Source organism: Sinocyclocheilus grahami, unplaced genomic scaffold (genome assembly GCF_001515645.1).
Source record: "Sinocyclocheilus grahami isolate Dianchi unplaced genomic scaffold, SAMN03320097.WGS_v1.1 scaffold57.1, whole genome shotgun sequence".
NCBI classification, from domain to species: Eukaryota; Metazoa; Chordata; class Actinopteri; order Cypriniformes; family Cyprinidae; genus Sinocyclocheilus; species Sinocyclocheilus grahami.
Window position 1 is genome coordinate 2833187 of NW_015505236.1, and position 26004 is coordinate 2859190.

The 26004-nt window shown below is 38.1% G+C and overlaps 1 protein-coding gene across 1 annotated transcript in view; it reads right to left on the reverse strand.

Moving 5' to 3' along the window:
- Positions 1-21250, reverse strand: part of lrp2b (low density lipoprotein receptor-related protein 2b) — a 46942-nt gene extending 25692 nt beyond the window's left edge. The window contains exons 1-32 of the mRNA XM_016270701.1: positions 21214-21250; positions 19988-20098; positions 19778-19900; positions 19558-19674; positions 18786-18896; positions 18565-18678; positions 18237-18353; positions 18002-18145; positions 16659-16775; positions 15687-15815; positions 14589-14758; positions 14273-14496; positions 13980-14186; positions 13290-13492; positions 13037-13177; positions 12666-12875; positions 8959-9151; positions 8622-8747; positions 8324-8454; positions 8051-8188; positions 7282-7560; positions 6957-7196; positions 6670-6792; positions 5335-5451; positions 4407-4784; positions 4054-4302; positions 3617-3825; positions 3301-3485; positions 2404-2632; positions 2105-2282; positions 1896-2024; positions 1631-1797 (exon numbers count right to left, since the gene is read on the reverse strand). Coding sequence (XP_016126187.1) covers positions 1631-1797; positions 1896-2024; positions 2105-2282; positions 2404-2632; positions 3301-3485; positions 3617-3825; positions 4054-4302; positions 4407-4784; positions 5335-5451; positions 6670-6792; positions 6957-7196; positions 7282-7560; positions 8051-8188; positions 8324-8454; positions 8622-8747; positions 8959-9151; positions 12666-12875; positions 13037-13177; positions 13290-13492; positions 13980-14186; positions 14273-14496; positions 14589-14758; positions 15687-15815; positions 16659-16775; positions 18002-18145; positions 18237-18353; positions 18565-18678; positions 18786-18896; positions 19558-19674; positions 19778-19900; positions 19988-20098; positions 21214-21250 — 5346 coding nt within the window. The remainder of the gene's footprint in view (positions 1-1630; positions 1798-1895; positions 2025-2104; positions 2283-2403; positions 2633-3300; positions 3486-3616; positions 3826-4053; positions 4303-4406; positions 4785-5334; positions 5452-6669; positions 6793-6956; positions 7197-7281; positions 7561-8050; positions 8189-8323; positions 8455-8621; positions 8748-8958; positions 9152-12665; positions 12876-13036; positions 13178-13289; positions 13493-13979; positions 14187-14272; positions 14497-14588; positions 14759-15686; positions 15816-16658; positions 16776-18001; positions 18146-18236; positions 18354-18564; positions 18679-18785; positions 18897-19557; positions 19675-19777; positions 19901-19987; positions 20099-21213) is intronic.
- Between the last annotated feature and the right edge of the window lie 4754 nt (positions 21251-26004).

Here is a 26004-nt window from a genome sequence, read left to right on the forward strand (position 1 = left end):
TGGCAGGGTATGACATGACAGCTCTCTTAGCCTACCCCGCTCACCCAGTAAGTCTGTTTAAGTAATAAATTAATTTGTTTCAAAATAAATATTTTAAACACTAAGACAAAAAGGAAGGAATAATAAATTGGCTTGGGTATATATAGGCCTATAATGTTCATGCAAGAACTGTCATTCTGACTGACAACCGGAGAACAACAGATATTAAATAGCCTACTGTTAGAGTTATATAATGTAGTCTAAAATTTATCATAATTGATATCTCAAAAGGATATGCTGCTGCGCACTCGCACTGCAACGCGAGATTTTCATAAAATATAATAGCTTGCCATTTCGGTTTGTTTCTCACCAAACCCTCAGAATACCTTCAGATTTCATAAAATATAATAACTTGCCATTTCAGTTTGTTTCTCACCAAACCCTCAGTATACCTTCAGAATGCTTGGAATATACGGCACGAAATGCATAGGATTATTTTACGACAGAAATGCATCCGCTTCAAAAAAACTAAAGTCACCATTCTCTGCCATTAAATTGGCAAGTGCAAGCAGGAGATTTTTGTGTTATTAAGTAATAAGCCTTTAGAACAACATTAAGGTGAGTAGTCACTAGTTCACACAGTTCCAATAAATGGCGATGGGTTAAATAAACTCAATAAGCAGACAGACACGACTACAGTCAAGCGCAGAAGGGCACCGGAAATAAGCAGCAGTCATATTTAAAACAGTTTACATTAATATTGAGTACTGATTGATGTTCACTTGGATTTTTTCCCCATCGAGGGGAAATAACTTAATACTCTGTAATTTATAGTCGTATGGTAAAATTTATTTTTTTTAATTGTATAACGTTACGTTCAAAATAACTACAAAATGTCATGCCTTTAAAAAATAAAGAGAACAATTATGCGCTGCTTTAGCGTGTCTCGGTCTCCTTGAGCATCTTTCCCGGCGCATGCCACAAACATGAACCACAGGGAATACTCGTCTTTTAAAAGGCTTCATTTAGATTATTTGACGTTAAAGGCATCATATAAGTCACTTTGGAATAAATCACAGTAGGCCTATGTAGCATGATAAAAAAGCGACTTTACAGTCTGGAAATACTTTAGGCTATAGCAAATTATTTCTCGGACCCCCTATCACTTTAAGAACAGCTGGTCTACACAGAAGAAAGACCTGTCTAGACTCTGCCCCGGTACAAGCTGTGTCGAGCTAATCATTAGCCTGTTTGTTTGATGAGAAAAATATGAAATTGATAAAATGGGTTATTAATCCGTACAACTGCAGCAGTGGAGGACTATTATTCTGCTGCATGATACTGCAGAAGAACTGATGACGGCACGGTTTGATCTTCGACTGACCAATCAGCAGAAAGGGGTGTTTAATTCCCGCCCACGTGTAGAAATCGAATATTCAAATTGTTTATTAATTTTTCCACCCATGAACGAAAAACGCAAATTTAAGCTGAATTCTCGTTTTTCGGAAAAAACTAAAAAGGAGCCGTTTTCAAATTTGTCTATTTTCAATATTAAATCAAAAAACGAATGATCGAATGATACACGGATTTATGAGTAATATCATAGGTTAATTCTAAAACAATGCTCTAAGAAATTGTCTGATTAACTTACAGTGCCTTGCACCCAGTAGACAAACTGCTCTTGATCATCAAAATCAATATCTCGGCCTTGTGTGATGCCTGAAATTGGTGCCATGGCATTGTTGGATGTGTCATTGGAGTTGAGAGGAATTCCCATAATTACTGTGTCTCTGACGACCATCAAGAATGGTGTGTCATCTATGAAAAATAATTATTACAGCACCATTAAGTCAAGTGAAAGGCTATTAGACCTCAAGACCTCAATTGGCACATGCTCATTTTGCCAAGACTCTGACCTTTAGTACAAGTACTACTATCGCTGGCAAGGGTCCAGCCAGACTGGCAGTCACACCTGTAGTATCGTGGTCTTAAGGTTGATAGCAGACACAGCTGACTGCATGGATGGTTCTCACAGGGGTTAAGTCCTGTATGGGATCCAACAGACTATGTTAGTCAACTAAAAAAAAGACACTCCTTTCATTAATAACCTGCATGAAAGCCTAACCTAAAGGCTGCTTGACGGGGTGATCCATGGCGATACCCATGCACTGGTACACACTGGTCAGAAGGGTGGTGATGTTACCTCCATGAAATTTATTAGTCCTCATGATTTGGCTTGTGTAGCGGTCACTCCAGTATATGTTGTCTTCGAAGATGGTTATGCCATGGGGTTGCTGAAGAACCTGCAGACACGGGGACGGTAGGAAGTGAGGAGTAAAAAATACAACATTAAATAAACCATACTGTGACTTATATTTCATGTAAAATATAGATGGATTTTAACCAGGAACTTTAAATGGTTACCATGTCACTTGCAAAGACTTGATGCCTGTTTTTGCCATCGTAGTCACAGTAGTCAATATATTTCAGGTAGGCGTCAACAAAGTATAGTCTTCTAGTTGTGTAATCCAGTGTAAGTCCGTTGGGCCAGTATACCTTGTTAGTCACAATTGCTCTTCTTGCAGATCCATCCATACTAGCCTGCTCTATTCGAGGGTTCTGACCCCAGTCTGACCAGAACATTACATTGGTGCTGAGAAGAAAACAAAAGGAATTATAATTTTATGATACAAAACCTTAAAAACCCTATGTGATCTTGAAACAATAATTAACGCACAGAATTTTTTTTAATTCATCCTCATGTTATTCCAAAGCCAAAAGTCTTTCCTTCATCTTCTTAACACACACAAAAAAAAAAAAAATACATAAATAAAACTTGAAAGATTTCAGTCCCCACATTGAAAACTTTGACGTCAGAAGTTCATGAAGAGATTGTAAAAGTAATCCATATGAATTGAGTTGTTTAATCAAGTCTTCTGAAGAGACGTGATCACTTTATATAATGAACATATTTAATTTAGGCTTGTACTTACATATAAACATCCACATACATGCATAGATTGCATAAAATATGATCAACGGAAGCTCAGATGTGCTTTCTTGACACACAAGAACCAATGACTTACACAAGAACTAATGATGTTAGTTCTTGTGCATCATTCAGTGGAGTTTGGTGAGCTTCTGTTTACCATATTATATGCCATTTCTGTTGAACAAAAGTGAATGAACAAACGTCTTATGGATTTAAAACGACATGAGGGTAAATAATTACAGAAATGGGTGATAATGGGTGAACTAATCCTAGTACTGTTGCATTCTCTCAAAACAGAAACAAATCAGTAAATATGTTAATATGCATACTAGCTGCGGGGGTCTAGAGCCAGTCCGCGAGGGCTGGTAACATTCTTGGTAATCAAAACCTTCCGGAAATGGCCATCCAGAGTAGATACTTCAATGTTTTCCATGACATAGTCGGTCCAGTAAATGTTTCTACCCACCCAATCCACTGCAATGCTTTCAGGTACCATCAGGCCTGAAGAGAAAACCTAACATACCAGCATCATCAGATGAGTTAATCCCAAAATGTAGTTGATGAACATATAAGTAATATATGCATGACATTAAATGAATAAGCCGTCTTAAGACAACTAGACCTTAATTTCTTCTTAGTAGTTACCTGTTTTTTGTCTGTGCCATTCTGGAAAGAACTATAGATCATTTTCTCAGATGAATCACCCCAGTAGACTCGTTTATTGACATTATCAAAGTCCACAGCAACAATGCTTGTGCCACTGACAACAGGAACAATAAGGGGTGGCCTGAAGTAGATGCGGTTAGCACTGATCTGGCTGCGTCTGGCCACCAGAAGTAAAGCATCACCTGGAGCTAGAGCAGATTACACATTTCATCACAGATTTCAGGTTTTACTATCCTTGTGTCCTTATAATACTTATTACTTTAAGTATTATATGGATTTGGTGTTTGTTGGAACAGTGTGAACTAGCATTAAAACCATTAGCCATTTAACTAAAAATGCAATTCAGCAACATGTTATACTTCATAAAGTCTTGGGCCAGTCATTTTTGATGTGTATGTGATGGATATGATGCTTACATGTGACTCTGCATGTACGTCCATCAGACTCCAGCTGGTAACCATCTTGGCAGTAGCATCGGAAGGAGCCACGCTCATTGTAGCAGGTTTGACTGCAGAATCCAGGGATCAGACACTCGTTTATGTCGTCGCAGGTCTTTGAGTCGTTCAGCAGCTGGAATCCTGGTTCACAGGTACACTGAGCTCCAAATGGACCCTGAATACAACCATGACTGCAGCCTCCGTTATTTACCTGACAGTCATCTTCATCTAATAAAGCAAACAGTGAGAAAGAAAGAGACAGAAAAACTATTTGAATAGTTCATCAACATCAGATATTAATACATAAATCTGTTTTCAACAGCAGTACTTACTGCAGAGGGGAGACTCGTCAGCTCCATTGGGGCAGTCTCTCTGGCCATCACACACCTGAGCATCTGTGATGCACACCTGGTCTGTGGGACACAACCACTGACCTGATGGGCAGCTGAATGGTGGAGTGGGACAGTTGGTTTCATCACTCATATCCCTGCAATCATTATCCCCATCACAAACCCAGCTCTGAGGCACACAGTTTCCATTAGCACACTGGAACTGGTAAGAACTGCAGGTTCGGGGTGGGCAGCCATTGTGCTCGTCAGAGCCGTCCTCACAGTCTGGATGGCCATCACATTCCCACATTTTCGGAATGCAGAATCCATCAACCTGGCACTGGAACTCATTGTCATGGCATAGACCTGGCCCACGTGTGGCTGCACATGAAATACCAGTTAAAAAGTCATCACTAGCATTATTTTATTAACACTAATTACTAATTAATAATACAAAAATTGATTACCAATTAGATACACAGTTAGTAGCCTCTATCCATATAAAAATTATAATTTGTATGTCATAATCCCATGTTCTGTTACTTAAACTATTAGATACATTAGACAAATTATCAGCAATAACTAAACCACGATACATTGTTGTTATTATTTATTTTTAATTTTGATGTTTAATGCTTATCATTAGGAAATGAACCATATTTAGATATTGTGAAATTTGTAAACCTTCTGGAAAATTACATTTTAAATTAAAATAGTTTTAGGCTGACAATAAATGTAAAAATTGCAGGCCATGTTATGTACCCTATTGATTAAAAGTGCCTTATATCAATTAAAAGAAATATGTAAAGACTGATTCACATCATCCTAATCTGTTATTTCCCCCAAAAGTCACAGTTAACAGCAAAAACTGAGTTAAAAGCTGAAAAAAGAAAAAGAGCTGAAAGAGTACTTCTAAACACATATAACTTACGACAGCCGTTCTCATCTGAGTGGTCCCTGCAGTCATAAACCCCATCACAGCGGTAACTCAGACTCACACACTGATCTCCACTGGCACATGCGAACTCATATGTTGCACAGGAGTACTCTACCCATAAACACACAACATCCATGTCATCCATGGTAAATAAAGTCATAATGAAACAGAAGTGTAGCTACGGATCTTTTCTTTCATGTTGTGATGTACAAACCCAATTCCAAAAAAGTTGGGACACTGTACAAATCGTGAGTAAAAAACGAATGGAATAATTTACAAATCTCATAAACTTATATTTTATTCACAATAGAATATAGATAACATATCAAATGTTGAAAGTGAGACATTTTGAAATGTCATGCCAAATATTGGCTCATTTTGGATTTCATGAGAGCTACACATTCCAAAAAAGTTGGGACAGGTAGCAATAAGAGGCCGGAAAAATTAAATGTACATATAAGGAACAGCTGGAAGACCAATTTGCAACTTATTAGGTCAATTGGCAACATAATTGGGTATAAAAAGAGCCTCTCAGAGTAGCAGTGTCTCTGAAGACCTAAGACAGTTGAGCAACTAGAAGCCTGTATTAGACAAGAATGGGACAACATTCCTATTCTTAAACTTGAGCAACTTGTCTCCTCAGTCCCCAGACGTTTGCAGACTGTTATAAAAAGAAGAGGGGATGCCACACAGTGGTAAACATGGCCTTGTCCCAACTTTTTTGAGATGTGTTGATGCCATAATTTAAAATCAGCTTATTTTTCCCTTTAAATGATACATTTTCTCAATTTAAACATTTGATGTCATCTATGTTGTATTCTGAATAAAATATTGAAATTTGAAACTTCCACATCATTGCATTCTGTTTTTATTCACAATTTGTACAGTGTCCCAACTTTTTTGGAATCAGGTTTGTACATTCAAGTGTAACAAACTATTGACAGAAAAAATGTAGGGCCAGGACTTGGTTTTATGCATTGATTGTTGATTGGATTTTGAGATGTAGGCATTGCTTTTAAAAGTGAATGCAGATGAACATGAGCAAGGGCGGGGTTTAAACAGATTAAATAATTGGAGAAGTCCTGTATACGTCAACAGACATAATTCCGTCACTGTCACTAGAAGGTCCAGATATTTTGATTAATCAGACATTTTCAATAAATCAGATATTTTGATTATAAGGTGAAAAAATATATATTTTAATGCAACATGCACACATGAATTAGTCACAATACATGCATTTAGAAAACAGATTTTTCATTTCATGCCAACTAAGTGGATCTTTTGAGTATACCAATACCTCAAATTCAAATTAAATCACTGCCTTACCACAGTCCTTCTCATCAGATCCATCTAAACAGTCCTGGTCTCCATCACAGACATATGAGTTATATATACAACGGTGATCTGGACACAGGAAGAAGCCAGGCTGGCAGGTGATGATAGTGGAATCTGGAAGTGGTTAAAAAAAGTCTTATTTATGTACATGGGCTGTTCTAGGGGTGAGCTTCTGGGAATGTTTTTATGAAATTGTCTTTGCCAATTAGCATTTCTGCATATTCACTGAACCTTGTTCATGTTTATTCTGAATTTTCTCCAAAATCTTCAGTACTCACTGCACTGTCTCTCATCAGAACCATCGCCACAGTCATTGAAGGCATCGCACACCCATGCTTTTGGGATGCAGTTTCCGTTAGCGCAAGCGAATTGGCTGGATGAGCAGGTGGTTGGAACACGTGTTGGGCAGTTATCTTCATCGGTCCCATCACCACAGTCATCATGCCCATCACAGCGCCAACTAGCAGGGACACAGTGCTTGTTCCCACAGGTGAAGGCATATGGAGAGCAGGTTGTTCCTGATAAAAATGTTGAAAGGAGATGTTCATAGACATGTCTAGGTCTTTAGATGGTGCTCAAGCACACTCACATGTACATACACACCTGGATCTGTGCAGTTGGCTTCATCTGTCTTGTCAGCACAGTCATTCACACCATCACAGCGGAAAGAATTCGGCACACAGCGGCCCCCATCGCAGGGAAAGGCATAGTCTCCGCAGTTATCATCTGGTGGGGGCTCAGTATCATCCTTCACACAGTCCCTCTGGTTCTCCTGCAGTTTCATTCCATAGGGACATCCGCACACACGGTTGGATGCAGGCGTAGGGAAACAGAAATGGCTGCAGCGGCCATTTGGAATCAGATTGCATCTGCTTTTGAACACTACACAGCAATGAGATTACAGTAGCTGATTATCCCTTACTGCGACAAATAACAACTCACATCTAAAATGTACAAGGGTCAATTGTATGTCCTATTTATTAATTTATTAAAAAATACAATAAAAAATAATTCATTCAGTGAAATGAATAAACCTCTTCTATGATAAGCATGTGTTCAATTTCTGAATTAAAATTCATTTGAATATTTTCTTGTGGTGTATAAAGTCAAAATATCAAGGTGATACAACTGTCTTGGCATCAAGAAAAAAAAGTTTAAGGAATGATTTCAAAACAATTATAATTATTATTATTATTATTATTATTATTATTATATTAACATTATTTTATGATTAATTATTCTTCTACTTTTTTTTTTTAATCATTGACCCAAAACTGTCATCATCATGTCAAAACATGCCTAAAAATGCAGTAAAATGGACAAAATTCCAGTAAATTGGATTAAAAGACAGCAGTTTTTCTGTGTCACTCACAGTTCTGGAGATCAGCTGAGTACGCCTTAATGTTCATTATGCCTGAGATGCCCTTTCGTAGTATTATATTTTCCCCACCATCCCTCTTCCTCATTCGGAAAACAGAATTTGTCCTCCAGTCTGACACAAACAGATGATCTAACAAATATGGTGGAGGCAGATCAGTCAGTGAAAAAATTTAAAAACATGTATTAAATTGATTTAGTTTAACATAATCGTAACATCAGCATCATAATGGTCATGTGAAGAATGAAGAAATACAGAAGTGCCAACCTGTGTGTACTGTAAGCGAGAAAGGATGAGTGATTTGTCCAATACTGGAGAAGGCCTGTCTATCTAGCCCATCAATGCTCACATGCTCAATCTGGTCTAGCTGCGCATCAACCCAGTACAGCCTATCCATCCTATTGAGCACAAAAATAAGCTTTTTTTTTAAGTTCAAACTGATCCTTGTGTTGCGATCAAAGCACAATGAAATGTGAATAAACTCATCTCATTTATAAACAGAACTCTTTGAGAAATCAAAGTGTATAGGTACAGGAAACTATTGATTGTAAAATGATCTCCTTACAGGTAGTCCAAGGCAAGTCCGTTAGGCCAGCCGAGTGTTGAGTTGATTAGTGGAACAGCATTGCTTCCATCTGTGTATGCTCTGGTGATCACAGCTGGACGGTACCAATCAGACCAGAAGAGGTATCTAGGGGAACAAAATAGAGCTGTCCAGTAAGTTCCATAAAAATCTATCTCATAAAATCACACACAAATGCTCAAATCTAAAGAACAGCTGATGGTTAATTGGGTCTTATATTTCATTATGTTCCTCTGTATTTACAGGACATGCTATGGATGTTTTATTTAGCACAAATCTTTATTCTGAATGATGTACTCTTGCCCATGATGTCTCATACCCTGCACTGGGGTGCACAGCAATACCCCGGGGGTATTTTAAGTTCTGAACAATGTCCCGTCTTGATCCATCTGTTACTTTAAAAGCAGAAACGGTGCGATAAGTGCTGGATGTCCAGAAAAGGATGTGAGAGGTCCAATCATATGCCATTGACTCCACAGAGCCCACTCTGTAACCTGTCAGGATCTCATTATCTGAGATATAAGAACAGAAGCACGTTTAGTGAAAAAACTCTTTATTTTACAGGACAGTATTTTGTAAGAAAATAAACTCTACTTCTCTGACATTGAAAAGTAATAAGTGAAACTAATTTGTGTTACACAAACACTGCAAAAATGCTTTTCTTACTTAGATTTTTTGTCTTGTTTCCAGCCAAAATATTAAAAAATTCTTAAATCAAGAAGGATTTTCTAGACAAGTAAAAATTATTGTCTTGTTTTCAGAAAAAACATGTCAAAATTAAGTGAGTTTTTGCTTGAAACAAGCTAAATAATCTGCCAATGGGGTAAACTAAATAATCTTATTTCAAACAGAAAACATGATTATTTTGCTTACCCCATTGGCAGATTATTTTGCTTGTTTCAATCAAACCAAAGAAGTTGACTGCATGTGCTCAGCGTCATATCCAGAGGTTGTGTTTGGGAAATAGACGTATGAGTGCTGCCAGCATTGCTGCAGAGGTTGAAGGGGTGGGGGGTCAGCCTGTCAGTGCTCAGACCATACGCCCAGGGGCGGACTTACCCATTAGGCAAAGGTTGGCGACCGCCTTGGGCCCCCAAAAGCCAAGGGCCCCCTAAAATGCTTTGCATGTAGGATATGCGCATTAAGCACGGACACGCGAACGTTTGCTGTTTACGTCCGTCCGAGTCTGTGGCGGCTGCAGGTGTACAGCTGTAGCACTGTGAGTACCATGAGCACTCAGACTGACCTCAGATTTGCCCCGCAAACATTTAGACTGAACCCATGCCGTTAATTATGAATTTATCAGTCTTTTGCATGCCAAAGTCAATATCTGCATAGAAATATTACGCCAAATAGAAGAAGAAGATCGTGCTATACGCACTTTCATGAGATCGGGTTAGCCTACAACACTGAATTTGTTGGCGCTTTTACAAATCGGACGACCACGAATTCATGACAATGTTTACATTCCAGCTACCCGTAAAATTTATAGTGAAAAGTACTTTAAAAGCATCTGGAATGCAATAGAGTAATTTTAAAGCTGTTTTTTAAAGCATTTGCAGCATGGATAAAAAAATATAAATAATTAACATACCATACAAAATTCCGTTGCAGCAAATCCTTTACATTTTAAGGTATTCAGAACAGAGCAACATAAAAATCAGAAAAAGCAGCTATACAATTATAGGACAAAGTTTTCATATATGCCATTATAATTAGTGTTTTATTGTTTTAACTGTTCAGAATTATAAAATAAAACGCAAAATATAATCGGGCCTTCCATCAATTATAGTGATGAAAACATGACTCGCCATCTCCTAATTGGATGTGCCTTTAGAGAGAAATGCACGGATTTCACAATGAAAGAGTTTATTATAATAGGAGTCTATTTTCGATTTGAATTATTTCGTTTTAAAATAGTAATTTAAAGCTTTCTATATATTTTGATCATGTCTGAGTTTAGGTTAATCATTGTGATGCGCTCCTGTTCAAGCCCGAGATGGCAGAAAGCATTTGTTTTCTTTATTTTATAAAAGCAAATATTTGTTGATATTGTAATTATTTCGTTTTAAAGTAGTAATTTAAAGCTTTCTATATATTTTGATCATGTCTGAGTTTAGGTTCATCATTGTGAAGTGCTCCTGTTCAAGACCGAGACGGCAGAAAGCGTTTGTTTTTTTATTTTATAAAAGCACAACGTTTTGTTGATATTGTGAGTGCACACAAATAAAACTAGACCCTTTACAGTTTAGAATGATGTATTACTCTTACCTTTATGAGCAAAAATGACTGCGTATTTTAAGTTGTTTCCACTGTTAGAAAAAAATGCAAGTGATCGCACTGGCGCCTCTGTGTCCTGCAGCGCTTCAGCCTCCACTCTCCGCAAACGATTGGATATGAGTCTAACAGCGCACATTTATATAGGTTAAACATTTAAACTAACATTGTGATATACTTGAACTGTTTTATATATAGATTTTATTTTAGGCAAGTCCTGATGATTTGAGAAGGCTAAATTGATCAAACATAGGCTATAGGCTATGATCAAATCACTGTCTGCCGATGGCCTTTACTTAAAAAAAACTAAACTTACATTTAACGAACAAAAAATACTCCAAATATTTTTCTAAATGTACTTTATAAAAAAAAGAAACAAAATTTAATCACTTTTCCATTACATACAAAACTGAACTATTTTAATAGCTGAAACAGTAGTATAAGCTTTTTTTGGGAAAAGGGGAAAAAAGACGGGCTAAATTTGAGACCCGTGCAGGGCTTTAATCCACTTCATCCAATGCTGTTTTGTTCTCATCTGTGAGCATGCTCTTGATATATACATTTTAGGAGTGTAAATGTATAATTGCCTTTTCATTATTTTTTTCAGTTTTATTTAAATTTGTAGTTAAAACAACTAAAAATAAATGTATTTTAAAGTTTAGAATTAGACAGCACACAGGCTTGCGCTGAAAACAACAAAATGGAACCTCAAGGTTGATCTAGGACAATGTGTGCAAATGTATAGGGCCCCATTCCTATATTTTGCCTGGGGCCCCCAATTCACTAAATCAGCCCCTGCATATGCCGCACACTGCATCAAATTGGTCTGCATGGCTGTCGTGGTGGGAGTGTCATGGTCTGGGGTTGCATGAGTGCTGCCGGCACTGTGGAGCTACAGTTCATTGAGGGAACCATGAATGCCAACATGTACTGTGACATACTGAAGCAGAGCATGTTCCCCTCCCTTTGGAGACTGGGCCGCAGGGCAGTATTCCAACATGATAACGACCCCAAACACACCTCCAAGATGACCACTGCCTTGCTAAAGAAGATGAGGGTAAAGATGATGGATTGGCCAAACATGGTCATCCTCAAACGGAAGGTGGAGGAGTGCAAGGTCTCTAACCTCCACCAGCTCCGTGATGTCGTTATGGAGGAGTGGAAGAGGACTCCAGCGGTAACCTGTGAAGCTCTGGTGAACTCCATGCCCAAGAGGGTTAAGGCAGTGCTGGAAAATAATGGTGGGCACACAAAATATTGACACTTTGGGCCCAATTTGGACATTTTCACTTAGGGGTGTACTCACTTTTGTGGCCAGCCGTTTAGACATTAATGGCTGTGTGTTGAGTTATTTTGAGGGGACAGCAAATTTACACTGTTATACAAGCTGTACACTCACTACTTTTACATTGTAGCAAAGTGTCATTTCTTCAGTGTTGTCACATGAAAAGATATAATAAAATATTTACAAAAATGTGAGGGGTGTACTCACTTCTGTGAGATACTGTATATTTTTAGATTTTATTAAAATGTTAATGAAAACAACAGAATATATTATTTTTTATTTATTTTATAAATACTTGTAATTTTATTTTTTATTTATTTTTCCAGGTTTTACAGTATTTGTAATCTCTGATTAATTTTAACATTGCTGTTTGGAATCAGTCAAAGGTGGTACTTGGCCAGTTTAGTGTTTATCTGTTAAAAAAACAAACAAACAAAAAAGAAAATGTTGTGTTTTCCACTTACTGGTTCCATTAATGGGTGATTTGTAAATTAGTTGTCGCATTCGGTCATTGTAAAACACAGTCTCCACTGACGCATCGTACTCCACTCCAGAACCAGAGAAGGATTGGGCCATGCCAGCGAGTGGCAGGGTGACATCCTCCTGGGACGAAACGTTAAGAGGAATCCCCCTGACTGCTTGTGCACTTGCCACCAGTAAATAATCTCTAATCTCTGAAAGAGAAAACATGTTTGTTTCAGAGGATCTGGTACAGCTGAAACTGAAAACAAAAATGTTCAGTGTTAAAAAAAATACACTCTTCTATCCCAGTATATGACCATCTAATTCAACAACAGTGCATTTCATGATTTGGCAGGCAGAATCTTTCACTCACTAAAGCAAGTGTGGCGATCATCCTGAAGGTCGAATCCTAGGCGACATTTGCAGCGGTAACCCAGCCCGTCGTTGTCAGTACGGTGACTCAGAAGGCAGATTTGCTGACACCCACCATTGTGTCTGCCACATGGGTTTATCACTGCAGTCAGAAAAAGGCCAGATATTATATACTTAATGTTGCAATGTGTCCTCCTTGTTCATATTTTGTGAGTATTTTACACTTTGCATTATAACAATAAACTTTGTCTCACCAAAGGGCTGAAGAGCTGGATGGGAAACCACAATTTGTCCAGGTCTGTTAGTAGAGCGGTACAGAAAAGTTGGGTCACTGCCATTGAAGCGGTTGGTCCGAATCACACCCATCTTGACCCAGTCTGTGAAAAAGGCATGGTTCTCGAACACCGAAATCCCGAATGGGTGGGGGACCTGATGACCGCCATTCAACACTGTTTTCCTAGTGGCATATTTGATTACAGATATATAAACGTAAATTAAAAAAAAAAAAACGATATCAGTGATTCTCAACCTTTTTGACTCTAAGGCCCCCAACTGTCCAGTCCATTACAATATTCAAAGGCCCCATGACTGTTCCAGTTTTTCGTGATTTACTGGATAAGCATTAAGGATAAGGATTTAAAAAATATATTTTCTTTCTACCTGATAAAATATTTTAGAGCTTAACATAACTATAAATATGTTATATAAAATATAACATCAATATGTCCATGAAGATAGAGTTATAAAATTTCATTAATTTACATGACTTTTAAATGTCTAGACTTTTAAAATTGGGATTGATTCTAAATGAGAACATATGAAATGTCCAAAATGTTTCATCAAACGATTTATAGGCCTTCTAGTGGGCTCCAGGCCCCTGGTTGAGAACCACTGACTTACATGTTCTGGAAAGGTTTAAATTGGTGATTTGTGGAGTACAATACCTGTCCAAGCCACTATATGTAACGGTCTCAACCAGGTTAAAATGGCTATCCGTCCAGTAAACCCTCTTAGTGACCAAATCCAAGGTGATTCCAGTAGGGGAACCCAGTCTGGTCTTAACCAGCTCAAACCGGTTACTGCCATCCATGAATGCCCGTTCCAGTTTAACATCATCTGTGTTATAGCCAGAGTCTGTGAAGAACATGTATCTGTAAGAGATAGGTTAGACCACAAGTATGAGTTCAATATTCCTTTACAACACAATGAATCACATCCACAAACATACTGTACTCACCCCACTGTTGGGTCCAGAGCAAGCCCGTGAGGGGTCACCAAGTTTTCTGCGATCAGCGTGACACGGTTTCCGCCATCGTAATCACATGCTTCAATTCTCTCCACACGTTCCTCAATGAGGTACAACTTAAAGTTGATCCAGTCCACAGCCAGATTCTGGGCATTGTGCACTGCTTCAGACAGCACCTCCATCTTTTCACTACCATCAAAATTTATGGAGTAAACCTGAAAAATACATATATATGTTTTTTTAGTTTTTTTTAATATAACTGTTTTCATATGTACAATGCAATTTCACACTATAAACCATTAAACACCTTCTGAGAATTGGTGTCTGTCCAGAAAATCCTTTGAGTGTGCCAGTTGTAACCGACACCCACAGCATAGCCTTTACCATCTGATTGGACCAGAAGCCTTACAAACCGCCCATGAATATCTGCCATCTTGATATCACGGCCATCTGTGAAGATCAGCTGTGGTAAACCCCCTGTAAGGACAAAGAGGACAATGGACATTACAATGTGCTATCGGTAATATTAGCTGAAATGCTGTGCACAACAAAAACAATTCTATTTTATCTGCATTATAGTACTATAGTGGTTCTCATCTGGTGAAGCCATCTGTATGGTCGGCAGCAGTGAAAAAATCGAACTAAACTAAAAAGTAAATGCAAATTACAGATTGCAACAAACAACATAATTGTGCATTTTGTATAGCAAAACACAATATTATTATATTAAACTGTACTTTTCTGTACTTTGTCTTTATTACTTATTAGTAGGGTGACCATACGGGCCATTTTTATGGGGGAAAAAAATGTGCAGAATGCCACTGTGCAGATCGATCGTTGTATGACATTATTCTCTGTATGGCTATAGAGAGCAGAGTAGACGGCTCCTTATGCTTTCAAATCTTTCTCGCTGCACTTTGGTGTCATACAGTGATCGGTGCTTCAAGTCGAACAAACAAACTCATGTGCATATTTGCACAGCTTTGATCCTTCTCACCTTCTCACGTGAGACGCTCCGCGATTGGTCAATTATGTGCAAATACCTGTATGTTATTGGTCAAACTACTTTGGATGTTTTAAGCAATATAAAAATCATGGCCAGGACGTGTCCGTATAAATGGCACATATGGCCACCCTAATTATTAGCCAATAACTACTGTACTAAATTGTCCCCAGTAGTGCTTTTAATGTAGGCAGATTATCTTTAACTGATGATTTTAATGAGATCCATAGTACTGTTAGAAGGGCTGCTGTGATCCTGTACTAAAATCTTGAACTCAAACAGTTTGAGGCACTAACATAGATTTAAATAAATTCATATGGACTTACAAATACCACTAATGTATGTTTGACACATATAGCACATAAAAAAAAACAATTTGTTCCAGTTTTAGTTTCCACTCACCTGAAATATTGGCCTTGCAGACATGACCCTGCTCTAGGAAGTATCCATCTGCACAGCTGCAGTGATGTGTGCCTGGGCGATCCTCACAGAAATGATCACAAATACCCCAAATTTTACAATCATCGTAGTCTGAGGGGAAACCACATACATGGGTCAATAACACGACTCATTTCAGTTGTCCTGATCTAACCAAAAATACACTTATGCAAATGTCTAGATTGTACCAAAGAGAAAAAACTAATTAAATGGCTGGAATTCTTGAAAATTCTTGTCTTAGTTTGGCATAATCTTTTTTATATATAACATTTTTCTAATCAAATAAGCAGTAAATCAGTTCTGTCTTAAAATATGATAAACATTTAATCAGTCAGTGCTGCATAACCAATGAAAATGAAAACTTAAACATCTTAAAAATTACTTGAAAACTATAATAATGATGTGTAATCACATGTATGAGGCATAAGGTCATACTTTATTGAGAACTTGCAACTAGATTTTTAAAAGGTTTCACCTTTTCATAACAATGCAATCTTTTTTTGTTGTTGTTGCTACATTTCACGCGTGCGCGGTGGGATTTTTACTTATCAAAACTATGCCACAGCAGAAAAAAGAAACAATGCTATAAACAACACTTTTCATGATTAGTTCATCTTAGCGGCTGTTACAGTAAAAACAAGAGAAAAGTGGGCATTTACATTGAGTTCAAATCAGAGGGATAAATTAAGGGTGGAAAAATTACATTTATATCTAAATTATGACCATTTTTGATGAACAAATCTTAAGAATTATATTTGAATATAAGACTATAAATATACCTCAGGAAACATTATAAAATAATAAAAAAAAATGCATTACCTTTAAGGAACTCACAAACTCACAGTGATTATTCTTTCTAGCATGATGTGACATTATCCAGATGTAGATAGAAATCTGATTTGTAATCAGATAATAAAGGGGTCTCGTGGCACTTACCCACACAAGTGCGACTGTCATTGGCCACAGTGAAGCCATCGGGGCAGTAGCACGCTCCACCCTGCGGGCTGGGATGACAGCGGTACTCACAGCTCAGAGCAGAACACTGATGCAAATCTACAAGAGAGACAGTTTTTGTAGGTAGTTACTTTAAGTATCTTTGGGACTTGAGTTCACTTAAAATACACTACTTTAAATTGTCCTGTAATACTCAGGGTTTCGTTGAGATTATGCATATTCATTATAGATTAACTGGCATCTATAATGCAGCAGACCGCAAGATCCTCCAGCGGACAGTGAACACAGCTGCACAGCTGCCCCTCTCCCCTCCATCCTGGACATTTTCCTTACACGATGCTCCAGCAAAGCCAAAAGTATCGTGAAGGACCCCACCCACCCCTCCCACAGTCTCTTCCAGCTCCTACCATCAGGAAGACGGTACCGGAGCATCAGAGCCCACTCCGCCAGACTGCTCAACAGCTTTTTCCCCCAGGCTGTGAGAGCCCTGAACTCAAATCACCCCGCCCTCCTCTGAAACCCCATACAAACCCCCTACCTCCTGAAACATGGACCATCTCACCTCCTCCACCCTCCCAACCGTACCACATCACAAAAAACTGTCTGAAACATTTCTGAAACAATTCGAAGTGTGCTACAGGGCCTGTACAAACCACCTGTAGAAACACACTCTCCTGTATGTGCACTAGACACTTTTCACACACACACTGCTTTGTGTACATAATCCCACAAAAGACTCCGTAATATGTGTGTTTACATGCTCATGCACTACAAATCATCTTGCACTGTTCCCCAGCCAGCTGCTTGACTTACGATATTTCTCTTTGCACATGTACAGTATTATGTGAAGCATCCGTATAGTCTGTATTTTTTTAATTTATGTATAGGTAAATGTTTATATATATATATAGTATATTCATAGTCAAAATCTGTCAGTAGGTTAGTTGTGTATAGGTACAGTGTTTATGTGAAGCAATCGTATAGTTTGTATTTTTTTAATTTATGTATAGGTAAACATTTTTATATATAGTATATTTATAGTCAAAATCAGTCAGTAGGCTAGTTGTGTATAGGTTTTACTGTTTTACTTCATTGTTGTATGCCTGTATTTATGTAGCACCGTGGTCCTGTGGGGCACTACATTGTTCCACTGTATGTCCCCACATGTAGCAGAATGAAAATGAAGCTCAACTTGAACTTGAACTTGAACTTGCTAATGTTAAATTGTCAATGTTTGACAACATATCATCATTACATTAAAATTTATGAGTACTGTGAGTAACATGCTGATCAACACAAAATTGTTAACATTTAATTTAATTTACCACAGGTCAGATGTGCTGTACTATTGCTCTCATCTGTTCCACCAGGGCAGTCAGGATGTTCATCACACACTTTGTTTATGGGAACACACATTGAAGAGCCTGGACAGGGCCATTCGCCAGGGTAACATTCTCGTATGCCTGGGTCTGAAAGAATGAGCATATAGGGTTAACTAATTTACCATATGCTTTCCTAATTGAATCTGTTGCATATTGATAGGAGAGAGCTGAATCTCACCACATCCATTTTCATCACTAAAGTCCCCACAGTCATTGATGCCATCACACACCCACTGCTGAGGCATACAGCGTCCATTACTGCAGGTGATTTCTGACCCACTACAGGTTCGATACTCTGGAAGAAGACAACATAGCAGTGCTTTATAATATCAGAAACAACTACAAGTAAGCTATGCACTATAGTATTTACATGGTACTCAGAAGTACATGGTACTTTTATCAGTGACCTGATGTATATTTTGAACACCCACATTTACTTTCTAAAAGATTATCTTTGTAACCCATGTGGCTTTGGTAGAATGCTCGAGATGTATTGTGGAACCCACCACAGTTTTGCTCATCACTGTTGTCTCCACAGTCATCCCAGTGATCACAGACAAAGGGCATTGGGATGCAGTATCCACTGGCACATTCAAACTGATGAGACTGGCAATGCCTTGCTGTTTGAGGAATGAAAGACAATGACCATGATGTACATGGTCAAATGTTGAACATTCATCTGAACATGCTTCACTGACATCTGATTGATCACTACACTTTCACTCACTGCAATTGGATTCATCTGATCCATCTCGACAGTCTAATATCCCGTCGCAGTGCTGAGTGTTGTTGTAGCAAGCGCCGTTAGCACATGTCTTCTCTGTGCAGGCTGGGTAATCTGGATTCAGCAAGAGGAAATTTGTTGCATTTTATTGGAATTTTAAAACCTGATGATGGAGACAAAATCTGACAATTCCTTGGTAACTGATTTATCTTGAGATTTTTATGTGTATTGGACAATTTAAAAGTCATATGCTTTTTGTCTCGTAAAGATAACATTGCTAAGGACCTTTGTGACATTCAATACAGGCCTGTTTGCAGTTAATTTTAGTTTTTGAAGTTTAAATTCTGGTACAAAGAATATCATTAACAACTACAAATAATATGTGTTAGATGTGTTATATCTGTTAAGAAATAATATAATTATTTATTCAAATGATATTTAGAATTTTCTGAATGTCTGACAATTTTTTTATTACTATATATTGACCAATATAGGAACCTGTACTGGTAGTACTGTCACTATATTTATTTCAATGTTTTATAGGCCTAGGCTGTACTTTGCACAGTATACTTTTAAACATGCACATTTGTTATGAAACAGTAGCAGATATTTTGATTTTTATTCAATTAAGGTTAAAATAGTAAAGTTAATTATATACAAAATTAAATAAAAGAAACAAATAATTAATTATAATTAATAAATAAATAGGAGTCTATGTTGTTACTTGTAAGTGCCACATTTCTTTTCATTGTATAGAAGAAAGAAACATTCTTACTGCAGTTGTTCTCATCAGAGTTATCCACACAGTCTGATACATGGTCACATCTGTATTGTTTGGGAATGCACTGCCCTTCTCGACAGGTGAACTGGTCTGGGCTACATGTCTGCCCACCTTAGAAAACAAACAATAGGGTCATAGACCACCTCTGATAATACTCATATGTTTATTACTGAATAACTGTATTCTTTCTGTAATTTAAGGCACATAATCATACCACAGGCTCTTTGCTCATCAGAGCCATCGGTGCAGTCTGGTTCTCCATCACATACAAACGCTAAAGGAATACACTCCCCTCCTGTCAAGCACTTGAACTGCTGAGAGCTACAGGTGGGTAAAGCTGAAATTACAATACAGAGAATGAGAAAATGTATGACCCTTGTCAAGGGTCAATCCAATAAGCCATTGTTCACCTAGAGATACTTACGACAGTTCTGCTCATCAGAGTCATCTGTGCAGTCCTTTGTTCCATCACACCTCCAGTCTTGATTAATGCATTGACCATTACTACACTGGAACTGACCACTGGTGCACTGACCTGCTCAGAAAATAATGGGTTTTGTCTGAACAACCTCGGGTAATCTAATTTGACAAAACATCACATAAACTAGTAGCACATGCTGCAATTGGAAATGTGACAGATATGTTATGCGTGCACGTTGACAAAATAATGTGTTGTTGGTGGTTTGAGAAGTGGGCATCACCAGTTCATTAGAAATTAGCAAAGGTTTGTTCAATCTAGAAAATGTTCAGAACCTGAAGGTTGATGTAAAAGTAAATCTTAATGACTCTGAGTACTTAGGTTTATTAGGTCATTTAGGAGAAAAAAATGTCGGTTTTGCAAGGAATAACTTAGCAATGAGTAACTCTGTTTATGGGTTTAGGAGCTACTGTGTAGAATACCTGAACTCTACCTCATGTGATACCTCATAAAATTTGCAATATTAAACTCACTTTTGCAGATTAACAAACTTAAATTGCAAAATTTTCCATTGCTTCATTGTTTTTGTGTCAGCAAATAACTTTGATTTCTAAATTACATGATTGGATAGTTGTATTTTTTATTTAAAAATTATATATACATATACATATATTATATACATATTATATATACATATACAGTTACTCTTTTGAGTAACTTAAATGTAGTTGAAATGTAGCTACTTTTTGTTTGCAAAGTAGTTTGCCTGAAAGAAATTGTTTCAATTTGACAAAAAATATTTAGTATTTACATCCGTTTCATTAATTTCATTGAATTAATTACATTCAAAATGTTCACAGTGGGATAAACTGGAAGCAGTTGAGAGGCCTGTTGTAGTATTGTAACATCCTTCTATTTCATACACTCTCAGAAAAAAAATTACAAAAGCTGTCATTAAGGCAGTCCCTTTTCAAAAGGTAGGTTTCAAAAGGATACTAATATGTACAATTTAAGGACCCTTTATGTACAAAGGCACAGAAATCCAGTGACAGCTTTTGTATCTTTATTTCTGAGAGTGTATTGTTTGTTTAATATTCATCAAAACCATACTTTACAAAAAACCTGATTCTAAATACAATCATATTTTCAAGTGCCAATACTGTACAGCAAAATATTAAATTAAGAATGCAAATATTAAAATAACTGATTTTCAATATTATATTAAAACATACCTTGTACAATGCAGGGTCCATGGGTTAAAAATAACATTGCTATAACACATAATCTGCCCATTATTGCTTTATTTGGTCAAAACTTTTACAAAGTTGAAGATAGCAGGCCATACAATGAGAACGACTCTATTCTTCTAGTTCCATAACTGTCTCAGTATCCATCCATGGTGAGTTCGTCTCCAGACAACAAATGTCTTTGATGAGCTTCTCTCTTAAAATAAGCAGGGACTGGATGAAGGAGACAAAGTTACAGCCCTTTATGACCCTGACTCTGTATGACTTTAATCTAACATTAACTTTTTTCCAGTGAAACTTGTCAGCATCAGCAAAAACCTTTTGAAAAAGCATCAGCAAAAACCCGTAATTTTTGTATAACAGGAGGACCAGCCTTTTATTTGCTCTTTATTGGTAAGATTTTGCAACTCCTGCAGAAACATAGAAAGGGGGTCACGTGACAAGAGTGATGCGAGAAGACTGACACTATATGATGGCGGATCCAAAGCGCAACTTTTGTTAATAAAACTTTCATCTATTCGTTTAATAGCCTATAAGTGTCTTTGTTGCTGGGTTTTCATTAAAAAAATAACAATGAACCACATACTAAGCATTCGTTTTAAATAAGGGGAAATACCTTATTTATTTGGGTTACAACGGCTATATCCATCTTATTCATTTTGTCAATGCAAGGTAGATGTTTAATATATGCGAATTTGCCATTGCACTATTTTATGGCTGATGTGTTTTAATTAATAAGATAATAAACCACAAACTAAGAACGTTTTAAGGTAGCCTGAGGGGAAATCCATAGGCTATTTAGTTGTGTTAAACGCGAGTAAAACATATCCTTATTTATTTTGTTAATAAAAGTTCAAAGTTTCATGTTTTTTTTTGTTGTTGTTTTTTTCGATTAATAATAATGAGCCATAAGCATGCATTTAAAGTAAGGGGAAAATCCAAAAACTTGTAATTTATTTGTGTTTCAACGCGGGTACATCAGTCTTATTCAGTGGCGTAGCAAGTCAGCCCCGGGCCCATATACAAAACATGTGTACAATGTAAAATGTATTTTAAACATGGCACAAAAATGCTGCCATATAGGCTACTGAATGCAAACACAATTTTGGCACATCAGCCCAAAAAACAAACAAACAAACAAATTATAATAAAATAAAATAAAAAACAAACAAAAAAAGTCGAAAATAGTGAGGGGGTATTTGAATTATTTGTTAATAAACTAATGTTTTCTGAGTCAATGTTGACTATCCATCCTCATTGGACGTGCCTTTAGAGAGAAATGCATCTTTAGGGATTACATAATGAAAGAGATTTTGTTTTCGATTTGATTTATTTTGTTTTAAAATAGTAATTTAAAGCATTCTATAGATATATTTATCATGTCGGTGAAGCGCTCCTGCGCAAGACCAAGATGACAGAAAGCGCATCCTGTTTGTTTTCCTTATTTTACAAAAGCACAAGGTTTTGTTGATATTGTGAGTGCAAACAAATACAAGTAGACCCTTTGCAGTTCCGAATGATGTATACTATTACCTTTATGAGCAAAAATGATGGCGTATTTTTAAGTTTCCGCTGTTGAAAATGCAAGTGATCACGCTGGCGCCTCCATGTCCTGCAGAGTGCGCTTTAGCTTCCACTCTCCGCACAAACGATTGTATATGCACCTAACAGCGCTCATTTATCTAGGTTAAATGTTTAAATTAATACTGTGAAATGCATGAAGTGTTTTATGTCTGTTTATTTTAGGCAAGTCGTGTTGGTTTGAGAAGGCTAAACTGATCAAACATAATGCTCAACTCAATGTCTGCCGCTGCCGCTCGGTCGTTCCTATAAAATGTTCCAAACATATTTCTAAATTAACTTAAAGGGGTCATATGATGCTTTTGTAAAGATCATTATTTTGTGTATTTGGTGTAACAAAATATGTTGACACGCTTTAATGTTCAAAAAACATTATTGTAGGTCCTCTATGCCCCGCCTCTCTCAAACGCTTCGTTTTCTACAAAGTCCCTCCTTCCGACAAGCGCAGTCTGCTCTGATTGGCCAGCTGACCCACTGCATTGTGAGTGGCAGAGTCTTAACTTTGATAAAGAATATCTCTTTGGTTTTGAGACTTTAGTCTTTGCAACTTCAGGGATCTTATCTATGAACAATCAGCTTGTAACACTCCAAAGAGAAAGGAAAACTTGAAATTGCATCATATGACCCCTTTAATAAAGAAACAAAAAGAAATATGACCACTTTGCCATTAAAAACCAAAGCTGAACTATTTTCAGTTAGGATCCATGTGCAGCTTTATTAGTTCACAAGGCAGGTCATACAGGCATAGATCGGTAACTGGTGTTAGACACAACGAAGGCTGGGCAGAATCGTAAACAGTGTTCGTGATCAGGGTCGAGGCAGGCGGCAGACAAACAATAGCATGAATCAACAAGGCAAGCAGGGTCAGAATAGGTAGGCACCAAGCAATCGTAAATGGGTAAACAGTCCAGGTAATCAACAGATAATCAACACAAGGAAAATGCTCAGAAATGTCTGCAAGGCAAAACAAGACTTCGCAAAGAGAGCAGGGAAGGCACAGTTTAAATAGACCGGACAATAGGAAACACTTGTGCAGGTGATTAGTCTCAGGCATGGGGCACTGTGGGAATTGGAGTCCGAAAGGATCGCTCAGTACTCCGGTGATGGTTCCCTCTGGTGGTGATCGGAGGAAGTCACAGAGGCTGAATTTGTGACACCCCCAAACTGCCCGGGACCATATGCACCTGCATACCCTGCATAACCAGACGCTACACCACTGATCTTATTTGTTCTTATCTGTTCATAAAAGTTTTATGTTTAATATAAGCGACTTTGTCATTGTAGCATTGTTGATGTTGTGCGTGTGTTTTTCATTAAGAGTAATATTGAATCAACCTTAAGAATTAATTTTGTTTCAAGAATAGGAAAGACCTAACGTTAAAGATCAAAATAAGCGCTACAGATGTGAGAATGCGAGATTTGTTGCTGCTGAGGTAGACGCTATCGCTCTTTCTCTGCTGTCTGTAGATATTGTTGTTCATTCTTAATTTGGGTACGGCAGAGACATGTTACATGTTATAATATAATCCAAAAATCATGGCAACAAATGATTTATTAAGTCAGTTTAATATGTTTAATCAGTTGAAACGACTTTCACAGTCGATTTGATTCAACTTAACTCATATTTAACCGTTGCTTCTTGTCATTGTAGCAGGGTGAGGCTGAAAGCCGTCGAAGCGAAATGAGGCCGCTGAATGAGCGTGACACACAGCTCGAAAGCAGCGGAGCTTTTATTATGCCACAGTCGACCGCTTCCGCTCCTTCCAGTCGTGCATATGTGGGGGGAAAAAAGTGCTGTTTTATCATACTAGATACATTTGAAAGTTCTGTTATTATGCTACTCTGTGCGGTCATCACTGGTCTAATAAAATGCACAACATAGTCTTTGGTGTTTCCATGTTTTCTACAAAACAAAACCGGAAATCGAGGGGTTATGATGTCATTGGCAGGCGACACAATGACACTATGGACACGGTCCATGTCACTAGTTAAAATTGCTTATTTCTCTGGATTTAAACATTCTCCAAAACATTTGGGATAATGTAAGTACACAAGTCAGCAAAATATATAACACTGTTCTGATGGTTTTTGGATATTTTAATAAAAAAATCTTACATATTGTGCCTTTAACAAACCTTACAACATGCTTTAACCTCCCGCACTCATCCATTGCCATTTTAACCTTCATATGTGATCCACATATCTGTCAAGCAAACTAATTATGTTTAATGCGTGAGTTGGCATAATTAGTGCTCGTGAGGGAGCGGTAGTGGAGCGTTTAGCAGCAAGTGAAAACCTCAACGCTCCTACTTTCAAATAATCTGCTCCTAGCTCCAGGCAAAATCACGCTGCTCCACTCCTCGCTCCGCTCCCACTCCACTCCGCTCACATACTCTGGTTCCCTTTCGATACTTCACTCGTACTGCGTCTTGCTAGACGCATATGGGAAAAAGCCTTTTTTTCTCCTGAACTGAAGCCTATTTCATTCACGCAGTGAAACTGCACGGCCATTGGTTTGTGCAGAGCTTAAAAAACTAATCAATGGCTCAGCAGCGGAGCTGCACGAGCCTATGGCGACGAAGCCGGCCAAAGCCCACCAGAATGGGCGAGGCATCTGGCTATATAAGCGGGCTCTCGCCACAGGATTCTCAGATTTTTCTCCTTCAGCGACGGCTCTATGTCTCAAGCTGATCCGAAGCCACTCGCCGTTTGACACGGCTTCGCGGCTGGAATCGGGACCTCTCAGCTCGGCTGACCTGCTTCTCCGCCGCTCCAGCGACGCAGCAGTTCCGGTCCGGTTCCCCTGCAGCCATCCAGCGACTTCTAAAAGAGCTTCTAAAAGAGTGATGACGGCCACACAGAGTGTGTTTCCTGCTTGGGGAAATCCCATATGAAAGCTGCGCTCACGGGAGCTAATTGCTCTCATTGCGAGAGCTTCAGTCTCGCCTCTCTCCGATCACGGATCGCTTTCTTTTCAGAGAGCAACTCCGCCCCCTGCGCCCTCCCATTTCCTTCCTCCCAGGGACCTGTGACCAGATCCCGTGTGCCTCATCTGCCCTCACTTCCATCGACGGCGCTGAAGAAAAAGGGTACGATAAGCCACCTCCCTTAGATGAGTCAGTGGCCGCGCATCTCTGCCCGCCCACGGCCATCAGCTGGTGAGCGAAGGCCGCTCACCCGTCTAAGCCGTGTAGG